The following is an 18784-nucleotide window of genomic DNA, read 5'->3' as shown; positions in this document are numbered from 1 at the left end:
CACACACACATACACACACCTAAGCTCAGCCAAAAAGCCTCAAGTCTTAAAATACCTAGTGAACAACAACATGGACCTCACTGTCATAACACATGTCCCAGAGTTTTAGAAAAACACCTTCTGTCTCCACACAAACTCCACAAACGTGGTCTTGATTCAGGCTGGTTTAGCTGGCAGAGCCTGTAAACGGAGCCGACAGACGGCCACAGAGATGCATATGCGCTCTGCATCTCCCAAAAGTCATTAGGCAAACAGCTGAGGTAGCTACTGAGCACCGGGCAACGCGCTCGCTCTCCCCCCACCAGGCTCGACCACCAGGGAAGAAAAATATCGAAGCACTCCCAAAAACCAATCAGGCTGTTGTTTTTTTTCTTGGCAAGACAACTGGAGAGTTTGAAATTAGTGTCTTCTCCTACAAAGGTGTGTATTTGTAGGTATGTTTAGCGTGTCCATGCGGTTTTGTGTTGTTTCTATATGGTTTTGCAGTGTGCCATGCTAGACCAAATGTTTTAATTAGATACACTCATGGAAAGGTGTGTTCCACTACTTCCACATATATTTTGGCACTTATTTATTGTTGCACATTTGCAAAATCAAAGATAATTAAGCAGATAAACAGTTGTCACGAGTCCTGTCTATCTGTTTAATTCTGATAAACAAAAACAGTACAATTCAAAATGTATTACAAATGCATCATTATTGCAGACAATAACTAGAACTATAAAATCATTTTAAAACTAAATGGAATCAGCCTTCAGTGTCCTGTGTCATTAGAGTAATTATCCCAGTAATTAATAGTTTGTTTACGTGTGTTCAAACCAGGATAACGGCGTACGGTGCCGCTGGAGGCCGCAGCGTATTTGCCATGAGCGGGTCGCATGGTGTCTACATCACTGGAGACTTCCTGCTGAGGAGAGGAGAGCTGCTTTACGTCCTGGTGGGACAACAAGGAGAAAACGCCTGTCCCAATGTGAGTGTTTGTAAAGTCATTGTCAAATATCAAATAGTCAATAGATGTTCAGTTATATGAGAACCTAATGTCTGCACCTTACCATTAAGCCAGCAAGATACCTGAAACAAACACTTTATATATAATGGGTCTACTGTAAAATAGCTAACCCAATCATCTTTCTTTATATGGAGACACAAAGGGGAGTAATTTCACTAGACACCATGTTTTTTCTCCTAAAAAGCCAGTGTAGGACAATTAAAGGTTCTTATAAATTCAGCTTAATTATATCATGTGTAACTAGTGGAGAGGCTTTTACAGTGAGAATCAGCGTCCCTTAACATTCCACAGGCAGGATAACATCCAGAGACCTTGGCAGACCTCCTCATGGACCCTGAGGAGTCCTTGGACCTCACCCACCACCCTCGCTTTAAGTCGTAACCATTGTTTTGGCCACAAATGACTCTTTAAATCTGCAATCGGTGCTTGCAGTGATCTCCCCGTTGTCTCTCCTAAGCTTACTTATGTTCTTTTGCCAGGGGTGGCTGTCATCCATTATGCTCTGGAGTTTCTTCACTGGCAGCAGCGCAGCATGCTTCCTCTCACAGTTCACAACACTGAGACTAAAACCCTCACAATCCTCTACTTGCCAGTGGAACCATCCATCATCTGCCATTTAGTTGTTCAAAAATGTAGGTCTCTCCCTGCACAGACACAGGGAAAATTTTGTTTTTGAACTTTGACACTTATCAAACAACAACCACTGAGGGAATTACTTACAGAATCTGAAACGCACACAGGAGAGATTTTCTGTGGGTTGTGTAGGTACATCTTATGTCTTCATCACATATCATATGCAAGGTAAACCTTTATCTATGGTTTACTTTTCTATAGAAATGGGTAAAATTCCATCTGCTGCTTGATCTTTAGCTTCTGTTCTCCTGCTACAGAAAGAAAACTATGTCTTTATACAGAGTTAAGTATTTAATCTGGTCAACATACAGTAACAATGGCTGATTATTTTGCTCATGTTTTAAATCATATAGCATATAACATCCTGCCTAAGCATTTCCACATTGGAAGTGCAGATATAACTGTCTCATAAACATAGGGGTTCATTGGTCACAAAGCTGTGAGACTCTAAAATGAAATGTAAATGTTTAAATGAGTGGTTTTTAGATGTGATGGATGATGTTGATGTAGCAGCCCTCTTGGTTATAGCAGAATATCAGGCGCTTCATGTCTGTGTTGTGTTTTGTGGCTTTGTTTTGCTGGCCACTGTCATCTAGTGATTAGATTTTAACACAGTGAGTCTTGAAGTGCCCGGTACAGCAGAGAGGGGCTGAAGTCGTTTATGGTTTCTCTTATTTCCCCGGTTCTGACAGGGAGAGGCAGGATCTGTCTCCAAAGGGTCAGTCTGAAAGTGATTTGTGCTGTAGAACAGTGTTTTTTCACACTCTCCATGGTGAGGGAAATGATACCCCCCTCGTCCCGACAAATTCTCACTCCTTCCGCGGGTGTCTTTCTCTTTCTGCCGTGTGCACACACACATGTCCATCAACACATGCACATACACACCTTGTCTCTGTCATTTTCCTTCTCTCTCCGACACAAACTCAACTTAAAAGCGAGAAGCTGTCGTGACAGAACAGGCTGAGAGCGAGAGAGGGTGAAGAAGACTCTTCCATAACATTTGAATGCACTTTCTTTTACCCTCTCTTCCCGTCAATCACAGTCACTAAAGTCCCGCCCCCTCCTCCCTCCCAGCCCCTCAGAGTTTGGGTTCAGACAGATGTGGGAGTCAAAGGGAGCGATGAGTGACTGTGAGTGTGTTTATGTGAGGTTCAGATAGAGTTAGGGGGGGGGGAGTCTTGCCCTTCTCGCTCTCAGAGTAGGACCGGCTCCAGGCGGTTCAGCAGGATGGCACACAGGAGGCAGACACATCAATCTACACAACCTCAGCTGTGACACAATCCCTGCATTTTGTTGTCAAATACATTTTTTACCAGAAAAAAACAAACATAAAGCTCTGTTTTCATGAATATGAAGAAAATTACTGATGTTTGTTATTCACCAACAACAAAATAAACTTTAAAGGGATAGTTCAACATTTTGGCAAATTGGCCCATTGCCATAATCGCTATAGTCATAGCAGTAGGTTTGTTACCTTTAATTGTCGGTGCAAGCTATTTTTAGAACGGCGGAGCTGAGCAGCAGGCTGCTCAGGGCTATGCTATGGAGGCTAAAGGAATTTCTAGGTTTCCCTCATCAAACTCATCAAATACACAACCCAACAACTCCAAAACGCTGTCGTGGACAAGTTGTGAGCTGCACATTCACCACACTATGAGATAATAATGGAACGTTACGAGATGGAGCCGTTTTAGAGGTAAATTCATGCAAAACCGCTGATGCGCGTTGCATTCAGGGACAGTTTTTCAGCAAGCAGACTCTGTATTTACCCTGTATTTACCTCGAAAACAGCTCCGTTTCGTAACGTTCCGTTATTATCTCATAGTGTGGTGATTGTGCAGGTCACAACTTGTCCACAAAAGCATTTTGGAGTTTGGGGAGTTTGTGTTTGATGACTTTGATGAGGGAAACCAAGACATTCCTTTAGCCTCCATAGCGTAGCTCTGAGCAGCCTGCTGCTCCGCTCCGCCGTTCTAAAAATATCTTACACCGACAATTTAAACGAACCTATGACTATAGCGATTATGGCAATGGGCCAATTTGCCAAAATGTTGAACTATCCCTTTAAAGGTAATGCCAATTATATCTTTTAGGGTAGTTCATCCGCAGTTTTACTGTATATGCCACTAAGGTGCAATGGATAACTTGCATTAATGAGGACAAAGATGACCATTGTTATTGGTATGCAGTAAAAGAAAAAAAAGGCAGGTGATGTCAACATTAAGGTGTTGTCAAGCATAGAAATTAAAATGCACAGGTGTTGCAAACTGTATTAATTCACACATCTGTAACATAATTAGCTCTATTGTATAGATTATATTAATTAGTTTGAAACAGTGTAGAGAACGACTCCTGACGTCATATTCAGCCATACCCCCCACTGAGCGGCAGTCATGTAAAACACAAAATATCGGTCTGTTCAAACCACAGTAGAATTGTCTCATAAAGGAAACATTGGACGTTGCTTTCCAGCTCCTGTTTGCATATGGATGTTTCTGCTCAGTGTTTGTGTAGCATTGTAATGCTAAAACCTTAGACTCACAGCAGCTGGGACTGACTGACATCAGGGAAAGCAATTCTTTGGTGAACTGACATTTCTCTTTCTCCTCGCAGTCCAACAGCCTACTGAATAAAATCTGCCTGGAACAGAGCCCCATGGTGAACAGAACCCAAGTGAAAGGGGGCGGAGGAGGAGGAGGCGGGGCTACATATGTATTCAAGGTAAGAAACTGCTGAGAGAATACTACAGTCAGAAGATGTCTTTATACATCTGTTTCTTTTTTATACAGCTGCACATGATTTGTGTTGGTTTGGTTTTGCCTGAACTGACATTTTGTCAGCTCATTAAACTAGTTTTTAGCAATATGTGTTGTTCTTGGTGGTTCCCTCAATCTTGCAAACAGAGGGATGCAGTTAGCCTGCCTTTGTCTGACAGTTACCACCTACAGTACCTCCAAAGTTGAAGATCATTAATTAACATGTTATGTTGAATAAAACAGTTCTCAAGGAGCTATGTGCTGCTTTAGTTGTTGGCTCTCTGGTTGTGTGACAACTGGTTCCCCAGCAACTTGTACTGATTAATTAAACAGTAACATGGTTTGTGAGCCTTACCTGTGGTGGATTTTTTTCTTTTTTTTACCTCTGGACAGTCACAGCTGCTCCTGCCCTGTTTAAAAATATAGTAATTTTTATAAATTCTCTCATATCTCTCCCAGGCAGAAACCAAATAAGAGCATGTTTTAAATGTTGGTTTTCCTTTGAAGAGCAAAAGTCTCTAATGTAGATATATCTGTAAAAACAAAAAATGACCCAGGTGGAGAAGGGGCTGTACAAGCCCCTAATCATTGCTGCTGGGGGAGGAGGCCGGGGATACAGCAGCCAATCAGAAAGCCAGATGGAGCACATGGACTATGACCCCAGCCAGCCGGGACGTAATGGGAAGTCACACACAGCAGGTACAGCACACACACTCGTGATTAGTGTTACCACCAGCTGTAGTGTAGCACTACTACACTTTCACTATAGTGAATGTGAGACATTGAGAGCATGATGGATGAGGGGAGATGAGTAATACCCTGCTACAGCGCTGAAATGTTTCTGTCTTATCTTTCCTGACTTTAGGATGAGACATGCTGTGTGTTTTCTGTTCCCCTCCTCATGTAACCACAATCATAGTCCAGGTTTACAGATAGCCTGCAGTAGGAGTGTTCATTTGCATGTCTGCCTGTACTTGTTAGCATCCGTTTCTCCTGAAGGTTTTTACCTCTGTCTTAATGTATAAATGTCACAGATTCACCTCCGTGTGAGTCTGTGTTGTGGTTAAAAAAACTAAAACAAACAAACAGAATGGCGGCGTTCTTCATGATAATTTATATCAGGGACTTTGCTGCATAGTGTTACAGTACAGTGTTACATCCATGCACAGAGCAAGTTCCATTATTCATGTGCTTGGAGGTGAGGAGCAGCCCAGAAAACACACGCTATTGATTTTTCACATCTTCACAAAGCCCAACGTTTACTTTTGAGGGAACTCATGAATGAAATATTCAGCATGGCTTTTTTTTTCATTTGTCTGTATCTCTCAGGCTTCAGAGGAGAAGGAGGAAAACAAAAAGGGGAAATGAAATTGTCTGGTTTAGGGGGAAATGGGAGGGATTATTTTGAACTTTATTAGCTGTAACTTTAATCTCATGTTACCAGGTCTGTTTGGAAGGTTTTTTTTATGTTTGTGGTTTCTGCTCTAACCCAGGTTGTTATGATTAATAGAGGGATCGTTGTTTGTGTGTGTTAATATAAGTGATACTTGTGTGTGTATCCCATATATTTCAGCATTTCCCCTACTTTGACCCACTTAAGAACCCTCTCTTCCCTCTATTCACAACACAACACATTACTTCACATCGTATCAAATGTGTGCTGGGTGGCAGGTGGAGGCGGAGGTTGGAACGATAGTGCTCCTGTCAGTCAGGGTGGCAGACCACTGGTGCTGGGGGGCCAGGGAGGACAGGCCTGTCAAAAGTTCTGGCAGACCCGTGGCGGCTTCGGGGGCGGCGGGGGCGGCTGTATGGCCGGAGGCGGTGGTGGAGGCTACAGAGGTTAGTCCATGAGTTTTCCAAGGTTTTTCTGTGGAAAAACTTTTACAAATAAATAGTCTTGGCTTGCATGACTCAAATGTACATCCTATAGGGTTTTACACTGAATGTGACAAGGAGACAGAGTTTAGACTGGTACAAGATTAGGTGGAGTATGTCCTCTCCCTCTAACTGATCAAGACAGATTTGAAATATGACACCATGCATCACCGTGTACTAACCATGTAATGTTATGTAATAAACTCTTAATGACCGTCAGTATAATTGTGTGTCATTCCAGCAGTGGGTTGTACTGAGGCCAACCGAAATTATAAGAAACAGTGAAGCACACATGGTGGTCAGCATACCAAATAACTGTTACTGTGTCTTACACATTGGTGGAAGAAAAGGGAGGACTATCGGTAACACTTTACTTGAAGCATCGTCATAAGAGTGTCATAAATATTATGTCAATGTCATAAGCGTTTATGACTTCTGTCATTAAGTGTCATTCGGTTTTGTAATGACAACTTGACATTGTTTGGGATGTCTTGATTATGACAACTTGACATTAATCAAAGTGACATTACCAGAAAATGGCTTTGTCATGACAACTTGACATTAATGAAATATTTTCTGTTTAGTTGACATAAGTAAGGGATAATGTATAGTTCGGAGGTTGTTATGGAGAAATAAACCCCGACAGGTTGTATGGAACCCCGACGCGAAGCGGAGGGGTTTCATTCAACATGAAGGGGTTTATTTCTCCATAACAACCGACCAACTATACATTATCCCGCTTATTACACGGTTTACGAGTGAAATAATTAATTTGAAACATAATGTTGATCAAAATACGACTTTCATCGATTTAAAATTGCATTTAGCGAATCTGCAAGACCGGTCACTTCCGCTGTTTTGCCGAGCCTCCTCCCGTTCGTGCATTTGAAGCCTTTGATAATCAATCAGTGGATCGATAGATTACCATACACGTGTTAAGATGTGTGTATTGTGTGTAGTCGTATCTGTCATAAACAAGCGATTAACTTTACTGTTTACGGGGTGCGTTTGTGTCGCGGAGCCGCGGTGCCACCGAGACGAGAGGAGAGCTGACACCGGGTCAGAGGCTCTGATGCAGGTTTGGTTTCCAGCAGCGATGTAAAGGAGCCTCCACTCTCCTTGTAACAAGTTACCAGTCATTTATCTAACATCGCTATTAGTCCGAAGCTGTTTAATGACGGTAAAAATGAAACACAAGGTAAATATCCTGCATAGTTTCTCTTTTCTGTGCTGCGCTGGTCAGAGCGGCTTCCCTAGCAACGGTCTGTTATACATGACGACGGTCCGTTATACAGAAATAACAGACCGCAGAACGCAGCGCTGGACCAATCAGAGAGCAGCATTCAATAGAGCCGTGTAATAATAATTATTAAAGATTTGTTCTGTAACCTTTAACATCTAATTAATAATCATTATTACACGGCTCTATTGAATGCTGCTCTCTGATTGGTCCAGCGCTGCGTTCTGCGGTCTGTTATTTCTGTATAATGACCGTCGTCATGTATAACAGACCGTTGCTAGGGAAGCCGCTCTGATCAGCGCAACACAGAAAAGAGAAACTATGCGGGATATTTACCTTATGTTTCATTTTTACCGTCATTAAACAGCTTCGGACTAATAGCGATGTTAGATAAATGACTGATAACTTGTTACAAGGAGAGTGGAGGCTCCTTCACATCGCTGCTGGAAAACAAACCTGCTGATCAGAGCCTCTGACCCGGTGTCACAGCTCTCCTCTCGTCTCGGTGCAGCTGGCACCGCGGCTCCGCGACACAAACGCACCCCGTAAACAGTAAAGTTAATCTCTTGTTTATGACAGATACGACTACACACAATACACACATCTTAACACGTGTAGGTAATCCATCGATCCACTGATTGATTATCAAAGGCTTCAAATGCACGAACGGGAGGAGGCTCGGCAAAACAGCGGAAGTGACCGGTACGTCTTGCAGATTCGCTAAATGCAATTTTAAATCGATGAAAGTCGTATTTTGATCAACATTATGTTTCAAATTAATTATTTCACTCGTAAACCGTGTAATAAGCGGGATAATGTACAGTTGGTCGGTTGTTATGGAGAAATAAACCCCTTCATGTTGAATGAAACCCCTCCGCTTCGCGTCGGGGTTCCATACAACCTGTCGGGGTTTATTTCTCCATAACAACCTCCGAACTATACATTATCCCTTACATAATCATTATGTCAACTAAACAGAAAATATTTCATTAATGTCAAGTTGTCATTACAAAACCGAATGACACTTAATGACAGCAGTCATAAACGCTTATGACATTGACATAATATTTATGACATGGTCATGACACTGTTAAGACACTGACACTCTTATGACGATGCTTCAAGTAAAGTGTTACCGGACCAGCTGTGTTTGACTGGGATTGCATCAGAAGACATGACAGCTCCAGAAACCCTGTGTGGACAGTCTGATGTGTTCCTGTTATGTTCTGTGACATGTGCTCTTACATGTTTTTATTGAGTTCCTACTGAATACGCCATGTGTTTACTGGTGAAAGTATGACAGTGAGGTTTTGTTACTGTTAATTGTGTTTGCCCCCCCTCTCCCTTGTTTCCAGGTGGTAACACCTCCACAGACAACAATCCCAAAGATGATGGTGATGACGGCACATCGTTCCTCGGTCCGGAGGGAGAGCCCTTCCTCTTTCCTCTGAAGGGTAATGTTGCTATGTTTATTAAGTACAGACAGAACCATTCAGCTGGCGAACAGCCGCAGTCAACATTTCTGTATTCAGCATTTGATACCTTTGTAGTGTTTCTAGGTGAACATTAATATGTTTGTACTGCACAGAATGATGAGAAAAACAGTTTTTCCAATTGACGTTTTAAATTAGTTTTTGCTGTGCTGCTCTGCATCTGCTTTGCTTCCTGCAAGCTTTTTGCAAGTAACGAATGCTGATTTGTAGAGCACAAAGTAGTTTCACTCAGAGAAGTAATTGTAAGGAATGTAGGGGAGACCGGGGATGGTTGGCACACTTTTCACTCTTTGCCATAGCACTCTGGCATCATTTATGTGAGAATATTCAAACCAGCATTAAATGAAAGGTTAAGGTGTCAGCTTTAACTAAATACATTTCAATGTCCACAGTTATATTCTAAAATCAATTTATTTATGAATAAAATCACACTGCGCACTTGTGCCAACCAGCCCCGACAAGGGGTTGGTTGGCACACTTCATGGGGTTGGTTGGCACAATGTAAAAATGAATGGATGAAGCAACCAATATAATAATAAATTGGAAATTTAATTCTAATATATTCAAATTTAAGAAGATAGCATGTATATGCATGCATATATTTGCACGTATAACACTAAAACAGGGCATCTAAGGCCACAAACAAGATAACACGTAGCCTACACAGAACATCAAACGGTAAATGATTCAAGCTTCTTTTTTTTTTTTTAAAGAGAAAATATTCAATGAATACAGAATTTATTCTTAAATATAGCATATCACCTCTTTGTATTTTTATTTATTTCCATCTCACTGTGTTTTAGATTTGCTGTGTGGGGTGGATGCAGATTATTTACATTAAGGCCTATATAAAATCACTGGAATTACAGTATTGGCATATGTAGGCTTTGTGGCCCATTTCACTGCATAAGTCATGTGCCCATTTCTTGCACTCAGTGCACTGAATTGTATGAAATTATGTTTAATCACATTTAATATATGTATACTGCATGTTGGGGTTGGTTTGTGTGTGCCAACCAACCCCGACATGAGTGTGCCAACCAACCCCGACCAAAACAAACCCACTTTTGTGAATATATGATGTTGCCCAGGTAACATCACTCATCAAAGACTTTCAAGTTTCATATCAAATTGAAGCTGACTCCTATCTCTACAAACTGGAAGTAACACATTTCCAATATCTTTATCCAAAGCAATTTTATAACACTTTAAGTGCGGGGAGCAGTTTTTTACTTTTGGTACTAAAAAACTGATATTTTGCCCTCAGCAAAAAAGTGAGTGAGTTTCAGATGTTTTAACAAACTAGATAAGTGCAGCTCAAAAAGATGATCATTTTGATGTCACATTTGTGAGTCTGTGACCAACAGGAGGCCAGAAAACAGGGGTGTGCCAACCAACCCCTGTAGCCAACCAACCCCGGTCTCCCCTACAACAGATATAACGGTTGTTCAGTGGAGGTCGAGATACTAGAGTTTTTCAGTCCAGCCAAAGATTTTTTTCTATTGATTAATGCCTCCAGATAGAGTGGAGGAACTGATCAATAAATAAATCCAGTGTTGACCCACCTATACTTTTCTCCTCTTGTGCATTTGAATTGACAGATTCTAAAAACAGTATGAAATTCCAGCTGTAGTGGTGAACTTATTGACCAGCCATGCATCATCTAAGATTCTCTCTTCACCTTATGGTGAAACAAAGGAAATGGCAAATAGACATCAAAGTACTACAATTGTCTTCCACATAGCTCTAGTAAAGTACACACCCATATCTGTCTCACATTGAGTTTAAATAGAAGTAATTCTGTGTAGTGAGGCAGGGCCTCTTATTCGACAGCCACCGTCTTCACTTTCTCATCAACTTTACTCCATTTCCTCCTGAGGAGGGATTTCAGTAGTAAATAAGAGAAAATTTGTTTTTCCAAACTGCACAAAATGTTTCATTTATTACATTCCACACCGTTCTCATTGCTCTTCATTAGCTATGTTTACGGCACCTTTCAGAATGAAGTTACATGGTGATTTATGCTTAAATGAAGGGGGAAAAAAACAACTAAATAAAATTCAAAACAGTAAGAATTTTATAACTAAGACAAGGTGAAGCAAGTTTTTATGGCACCAAGGTAATTCAAAGGGCTGCATGAAATGAGCTAGTAAACATAAGACATCATTTTTAAACAAGTGCCGCACTGATAGAAGATGTTTAAACAACATTTCCCAAATACCCACAATCCTCAAATGATAAAGACAAACATCAGTCTACATCAGCTACAGTCTACATACGTATTATAATACTATAATAAAACTTGATTTATATAAAACAAGACTTGTTTTATGATTCATCTTCTGTGTAATAAACAGTTGACTTCTTGAAAGCATTTTTGGTTGAATTAGAGTGCATGAGAGAGAGGCGTGATTTATAACCAGTGAATTACCAAAAGGTCTGAGTCATTTTCATAACAGGCACAGCAAAATATCAGAATGGTAATATATCTGCGATTTGATGACTTTAAAGAATATCATTGTAAAGGTCAGATTTAAAGGCTTTGTGATTTGAAGTCGTAATCAAAATTGGCTCTGCCAGTCATTTCTGTCTCGGCACAAGCTGAGGTTGTCAAGCTCAAAATGAGAACAGCAGGAAAAGCCAGACAACCCTGCAGTGTGTCTAAAAAAAGGATAAAAAATCATTTCATTAATGTTGACAGAGGAAACCAGTTTGCAATGCAGTGTCCTAATCTACTGGATACAGGCTACTTCAAAACCAGTGGAATAATACAGATAGGGTTGAACAGATGCATGCTGCTAGAGACCTGAGAGCTTCAGCAAGTCTAACTCGATCCACCTGTATGAAAAATAAACTGCAGTTTTTCATGTGAATTGCAAGCATCTGAAGAAATGATTCAATGTGCTTATGGGTCAGAAAATGACTCATCTGTACAGCCTGTTCTTGTTTAGCTTTGATAGACGAGAAATTGTTTCTTGGCAAATACAATTATGTGATTAAACAAAAAGCAAGGAGTGCAAACAGAACGTCCAAGAAATATTTGTAAAAGTCATTAGAGAAGCCACCGTCACCTTCCTCACCCCAGCAGAGGAGTAACATGACTGCATGTAGAGATGCAGAATACAGAGTACAGTGACACATTAGTATGGAGCCACCATCTGTTCTCCAGACATTTGTAGTCTTCCTTCGAAACCTTTCAAATGTTTCTAGCTTAGATTTATGCATTTGTGCTTATAAAGCTGTTAACAAACTGATGGGAGAGAATAGATTCTGCAGATGAGGCCATTTGCTTTGCTTACTAAACAGTGCAAGCTTTCAATGCAGCCCAGAACTAATTCATGTTGGGCTGATTGTGGTTTACAATTGCGTGAACCGATTTCTGTTAAGCCTTTATAAAGGTAAAGGTATTATCAATGCATGGTAATTGATGGCAGAATGAGTGGTTGTGTCATGGAGAACAGATTGTATAGATTTCGTGCAGACATACAGCCACACTAGTTTAAAAGGAAGATCGGAGCAAAATGAGAATGTCCAAACACAGCAGCATCACCGGAATCATTTGAGTTTTTAGATGTTATGATAGAAAAACTGGAGAGCTGTAATCACTTTATTTTCCATAAATATAAAGCTGTATATATAAACCATTTATCTTGGCTGTGCTGCGAACTGGAGCTTTTAAACACACCCACCCATTTGGCATTAAACCTCAAAGTAATAATGTTTATTGAAAATACACATGTCTTCAGTAAGCCTGATGATTACACTGCTGTTTTGTCTTCATTGTTCCTAATTCCAGACTTTATTTTTTTGTATTTCTGAATGAGACACCATATGGAATGATATTTCTTGTTGGTGTTATTATTATTATCTAGTATAGTATATTGTGCAGCTATGTAAACTGGATGCTGAGTTATGGAAACTAAAAAATGGTACTCATGCCTCATTCTAATTGGGATCACTTGTAGTGATTTAAACTGTAGTATTATTGAAGGTTTTGTTCATTTTAAGATTTCCTGAGAATTATGTCTAATCCAATGCTTTGTATGTATATTTGTGTGTGTGTGTGTGTGTGCCTACAGCTGTCGACAGCCACGGCGAAGTGATCATCAGTCCTGTGCAGAACTGCAGCCACTGTGAGAGCGGCGATTGCCACGAGACCAAGGACAGCGTCGTCTGCTTTTGTTATGATTACCTCATGCTGGCTCCAGACGGAGTGTCCTGCATCAATGCTACAGGTATGACTAATAGTATCACACTAGTATAGGGTGGGAAGTGAACAATGGTCCATTTCTCTCTGTTCCACACAAATATGTGAAATTAATTCAGACGTAGGAATGAGTTAAGCTGAGTGTAATTGCACCTGTAATATGACTCTGTGAATAGATAATGAATTAATCTAGGAGAGTAATTAAGCCTGGGAGGCTCTGTATTTTATTGAATCTTTATCTGAGGAAACATTTTTTCTACATTCCCTTAATCATTCATAGTAATTATTATCAAGCCCAAGGATAAGCTAACCCTGTTAATGAAAATGAATATACCTGTAGCTCTATTAGCCGGTGTTTTCTAAGTGTTGAGCCCTGTTCTGTGACTTTGCAATTGATCTCTGTGCTGCAGTCAGATAAAAGCTCTTTATCTTATCATGTCAAGGGTTTAGGATAAAAGCTTTCTCCTGGATCCTCATGTAGTGACATTGTGCGGTAGAGTGAGAGTGTGTCTCACAGTGGGCTGAAGGTTCATGCAGTTCACTATGCATATTAGATCATGTCAACCTCAACTAAAAAACCCAGACCTCACACCAGTGCAATGTCTTTTTCTTCAGTCAAACTGTAACAAAGGGATGTAGACAAACTTCCTCTGAACCTATAATTGCCTCTTTAATTATAATTTGTAATCTCAGATGAATAATGAATGCAGATCTGGAATGAATTCATATGGCAGGGAATGTCACTTAACAATTTGAAGCAAATAACAGAGCTATTACCATCTCAATAATATCTTAACGACCTAGAGTGTCTCCTTGCCTTATGATTTACAAATCTGTTCTCAGTAATGACAAGCAGAAGATAATTCTATGATGCTGGGTCATAAAAGGTCAGGATCTCAATATGGTCTCTCTCGGTGTGCACATTTGTTCTTCAGCTTAGACAAGTGAAATGAGATCATCCCTCGCCACTGAAAAAGAATTGACATGCACCAGCCATCGCTGATCCTAAGCTCTGTTGTGTCATCGCTTTCACATCATTAATTAAGTTGGGGATCAGAGTTGCGAAGTGAATGTTAATGCTCCTCTGGGGAAGATAACAACTGTGCAACACTGTTGTTTCCCCTTGTCAGACGTGCCCCCGCCTCCTCCCCCGCCGACAGACTCCTCTGTTGGGGTGGTCGTGTCTGTTGGCACCTCGGCCCTCATCGCTGCCCTGCTGCTGGCTGTATCTGGAGTCATGATAAGTGAGTATTGTCACACTCTAGCGCTGAGACACAACGTGGGGTATTTCCATTTTTAAATCCTTTCTCCAAACAGAGAGTCTATTTTTCAAGAGAGACCTGCGTACAACTTTTTACAATGGTTCCATAAACTAATAGAGTGGAACTTTCTTGCGGCTGATTCCATCTGTCTGCATCAAAGCCTTTGAAACTACTCAGAGTTCAGCATCAAAAAGACGTTGAGCTGAGTTTTTGTGGCAGAGGCTTCTAAATGAACAACACACAGAGCTGCTCTCTTGTTTATTTATAACAGAGGACCTACCACCTTTTCATACAGGTTGCAGAGAAAAGGTGCTGTATGCTGTGACACACTGAGTCAGGATGTTTCAGTGTGGTGGGAGGAAGCATGAAGCATGTACATACATGTATATGAACAACATCAAGAGCAGACAGAAATAACATGTTGTGATGTATATTGTACAGTGGTCTTTTGGTAACCAGGGAGAGACTTGACTTTCTGTTCAGTAAATACTGTAATTGTGTTAGATTTTATATAGATAGTTTAACATGGGTCTTCAAGGTGAGTCTAGTGTCCAACCAGAGTTGTCAGCTGTTTGAGTTTCATGATCCTGAGGCTTTAAGATGAGACCAGCAGGCCAGATGGTTAAGAGAGAAATTCACGTTGCTTCTATAGACCGGTGAAAGATGTTAAAAGCAGGCTGTATATCAGCAACGACCAGATCAGTGGAAATCCCATTGGTATGTAAAATAGTGTAATCTTTATAAAAGTATACATTACAGCTTGATGATATCGTAGACTCCTGTGTGGGCTGTTTACTTAGACAGTTGAGTATAGTCAGTGTGGTAGAATATCACCATCAGCTGAATCAAATGCTTCAGATGGCTCAATGAAAAGTGCAGCATAATGGTGATTGTCCAGGCCTGCAAACATGTAGTTAGATAAGACATACTGGAAATGCTGGTGTGACATGATGAAGAATGTACAAGAACCTCCAGGATCTTTGCCAAACAGGGCAGTTTTACACTTGAACTGTAATTATTCAAGTCACACGGATCACCGGCTTGATGTAATGGGATAACCTGGACCCACTTCCAGATTTAACTTGATGCAAGTCTGTTAAAGATGCAGGTTAAAGCTGCTGCAATTAGATCAGCTCTGAGGCAAAGGAGGGAAGGAAAGAGAAATCTCCATCACCCCTCAGTGTGTTAGAGTTAAATTAACCTGAGTCCTATAAACCTCTCCATGGTTTACTGATTTGAGGGAGAATTAAGATTTAGATATAGCACTTAAGGTTGGAGTTCTAAACGCATTGCAGCATTAAATCAAATAATTAATGAAAGCCTCACACATTTGATCATTGGATTTTTAAAGCCAAGTTTAGGATGCAGAGATGCAGAGCAATTATTTTTCAGACATTTGATTATTTTACAAAACTCAGATGCATATCCAGAGATATTTGCTAGTGAGGATATATAAAAGTTAGATTTGGCTTTTCTAAAAAGACTGAAAGAGTTATTTTATTAGTGCCTCAAATTTAATTTAATAATGGTCCCACAACAGATATTTTTTCTGGAGCGTGAAAAAGTTTTGTGATGGATAAATATACAGAAACATGGCCAAGAATTTTCCTCACCAGTGACCTTCATAATCATCTCCTTTCATTGTAATACTAGCCTGTGTGCTATATTTTAATCTCCCAAGTAAAAAGAACAAAGGCAGGTATGAGAAGCTTGTTGATGCTTCATTACCCAGGAATATTATTACTATAATCTTGTGAAGTTACACAAGTAAAATGTCTGAGGAGACGGTGTCTACCTGTCTGGCTTTCATTATCAGTCATTGTGCAACATCCCTGACACATGTAGTGTCACACAATAGTAATATCCACATCTTTAAAATGTGATGATTATGAGATTATAGGTTTGTTCTCAAAAAGGCACTGTGTACTTTCACAATGTGCAATGACAATAAAGATTTTCTGATTCTGAATAGACACTATGTTCTATTGCATGGATGGACTTTAAAGGTCACTGTATAGTGTCTGTTTCCATCCAGCCATTACCCTCCACTTATCTGAGGGTAGGTCACAGTGGAAGCATGTTAAAGGAATATTTCAACATTTTGGCAAATTCCCCTATTACCATAATCCCTATAGTTTTAGGAGTAGGTTCATTACCTCTAATTGTCGGTTCAAGCTGTTTTTAGATCAGCAGGACAGAGACGCGAGCTGCATGGTATTTCCACGTTTTCCTCATCAAACTAAATACACAATCCAACAACTCCAAAACGCTCTCGTGGACAAATTTTGACCTGCACATTCGCCAAGCTATGAGATAATCATGTATAATTATGTAACATTATGACACATGAAGCAAATACTCAGAACTACTTGCTTTTGAAATCACTCCACCCAGAAGCCATGTCTGGAATGTAGTTTCAACTCTGTCTCCTAATGTTACATTATTATTATCATTATAGCGTGGTGAATGTGCAGGTCACAACCTGTCCATGAGAGTGTTTGGAGTTGTTGGATTGTGTATTTAGGTTGATGAGGGAATGTGGAAATACCATGCAGCTCGCGTCTCTGCCCCACCGATCTAAAAACAGCTTGCATCAACAATTAAAGGTTTTAGGCTACTCCTAAAACTATAGAGATTATGGCAATAGGTGAATTTGCCAAAATGTTGAAATATCCCTTTAAGCTGGACATCCCTCTCCCTGAAAAAGCATTCCAGTCCAACATGAGCCAACTCCACTAGCTCCTGTGTGAGAGTCAAACAATTAGCTAAATGAAAGAGTCTAAGTACTGTGCACTATAGGGAGTGATGTCAGCCATATTCTGCTGTTTAACATTAATGCTTTAGAAGACCAAAGGACTTGACATGTCATAAAACTACAATATGACACAATGTCTAAAGAAACAGGATAACGACTAGAAGGAACAAGGAGCAGGTGGGACAGTTGAAGTAGTTACTGACCATAAAGAGCCGTGCAGTGCTATTAAACGTCTGACAGGTTCACATATGAGTTCTCTGTTTGCACAACAGACACATCTCTCTTTCTCTCTCTTCCACACACACACAGACACAGAGTCCTTCAGTGTCTGGCCTGGTCCTTCTCAGATGACTCTTAGCAGGTTGTTACCAGAATGGGAAGTGAGCGTGGTAGACATCTGTCAGCTTTTAGGCTGTTACAGCCAGACATATGCACTAATTGAGCCATCATACCCTCCACACACACCCACGCTCACTCTCACTCTTGCAGACCGACACACATGTCCCACTCCCACCTACACTCCTGTACACACATGGGTAGATGCAGCAGCAGCAGCATCATGGGGGGGGGGGGACTACCTCAGTGATGAATGAAGTGCACTAATGATGGATGGCAGCTTAGCTGGTGGCTGACAGCACTCGTACATTAGACAGCACTTGGTAAATATATAACTCACCTACACACCTAAGTATACACACAAATAATTCTCCTGGTGTCTAATGTGTTCATAGCCCAGGTCAAGGCTTCTACCCCTGCATAGTGTGTGTTTGTGTGTGGGTGTTTGCATGTGCACACAAGAGAGGAAGAGAAAAGACTCTGATTTATTCAGTTTAAAGTGCTGTTATTTGAATGTGAAGAGGAAAGTGTTGTTTTTCTTTTCCTTGTGCTTCTAACCAGTCACATTATGCATATGATTGTGTGTCAGACCAATTCAAATGTTGAGGGTTCAATTCTGAAACATGATACATCTGAATATTCTAGAGCGACAGATCTGTAATCAGACACAGAGCAATCAATAACACAATCACAAAGGAACTCAATTTCATAAAAACTGCTTTTGTACTAGCAAAAGCTCTTGAGGGAAATAATAACTGCAACAGCTTTCAACTTCTGTGATATGGCCGTTTATTGTGTTTTGGATTTTAAATTGCGGATGTCTCAGCAGTGGAATGAGGCTTCCCTTTCATTTCCATCTCACCAGTGTATAGGCGTAAACACACCGAGCTGCAGTCTATTCAGCTGGAGCTGCAGAGTCCAGACTGCAAGCTCAGTAAGCTGCGGGCCTCCACCATCATGACCGACTACAACCCCAACTACTGCTTCGCCGGCAAGACGGCGTCAGTCAACGACCTGAAGGAGGTGCCGCGCCGCAACATCTCCCTCACCAGGTAAAAGACTTGTGGAGCTCAACACATCCATCTACATCTGTGAGGAACTGTGACAAAGTCCTCTGTCTCAGTTCTCTGTAATTCCAGTAAAAATCCAAAAGTACAAATTATTTAAAAAGGGTGACTTCATGAATACAGCACAGTGGGAGAGGTAGCAGTCTGAAAT

General features: G+C 40.7%; 1 protein-coding gene across 1 annotated transcript in view; it reads left to right on the top strand.

Annotated features, from left to right (window-relative positions):
* The window catches only part of alk (ALK receptor tyrosine kinase), a gene marked incomplete at its 5' end in the record, with an annotated part of 369133 nt that overhangs the window by 332208 nt on the left and 18141 nt on the right, over positions 1–18784 (top strand). Inside the window, 8 exons of the mRNA XM_083997628.1 lie at positions 823–970; positions 4256–4363; positions 4956–5097; positions 6070–6237; positions 8869–8967; positions 13086–13241; positions 14344–14457; positions 18432–18618. Of these exons, the coding sequence (XP_083853754.1) occupies positions 823–970; positions 4256–4363; positions 4956–5097; positions 6070–6237; positions 8869–8967; positions 13086–13241; positions 14344–14457; positions 18432–18618 (1122 nt within the window). The remainder of the gene's footprint in view (positions 1–822; positions 971–4255; positions 4364–4955; positions 5098–6069; positions 6238–8868; positions 8968–13085; positions 13242–14343; positions 14458–18431; positions 18619–18784) is intronic.

Source organism: Trachurus trachurus (genome assembly GCF_905171665.1).
Source record: "Trachurus trachurus genome assembly, chromosome: 22".
Taxonomy (NCBI): Eukaryota; Metazoa; Chordata; class Actinopteri; order Carangiformes; family Carangidae; genus Trachurus; species Trachurus trachurus.
The sequence above is the reverse complement of the archived record's forward strand: the minus strand, read 5'-3'. Positions and strand labels throughout refer to the sequence as shown.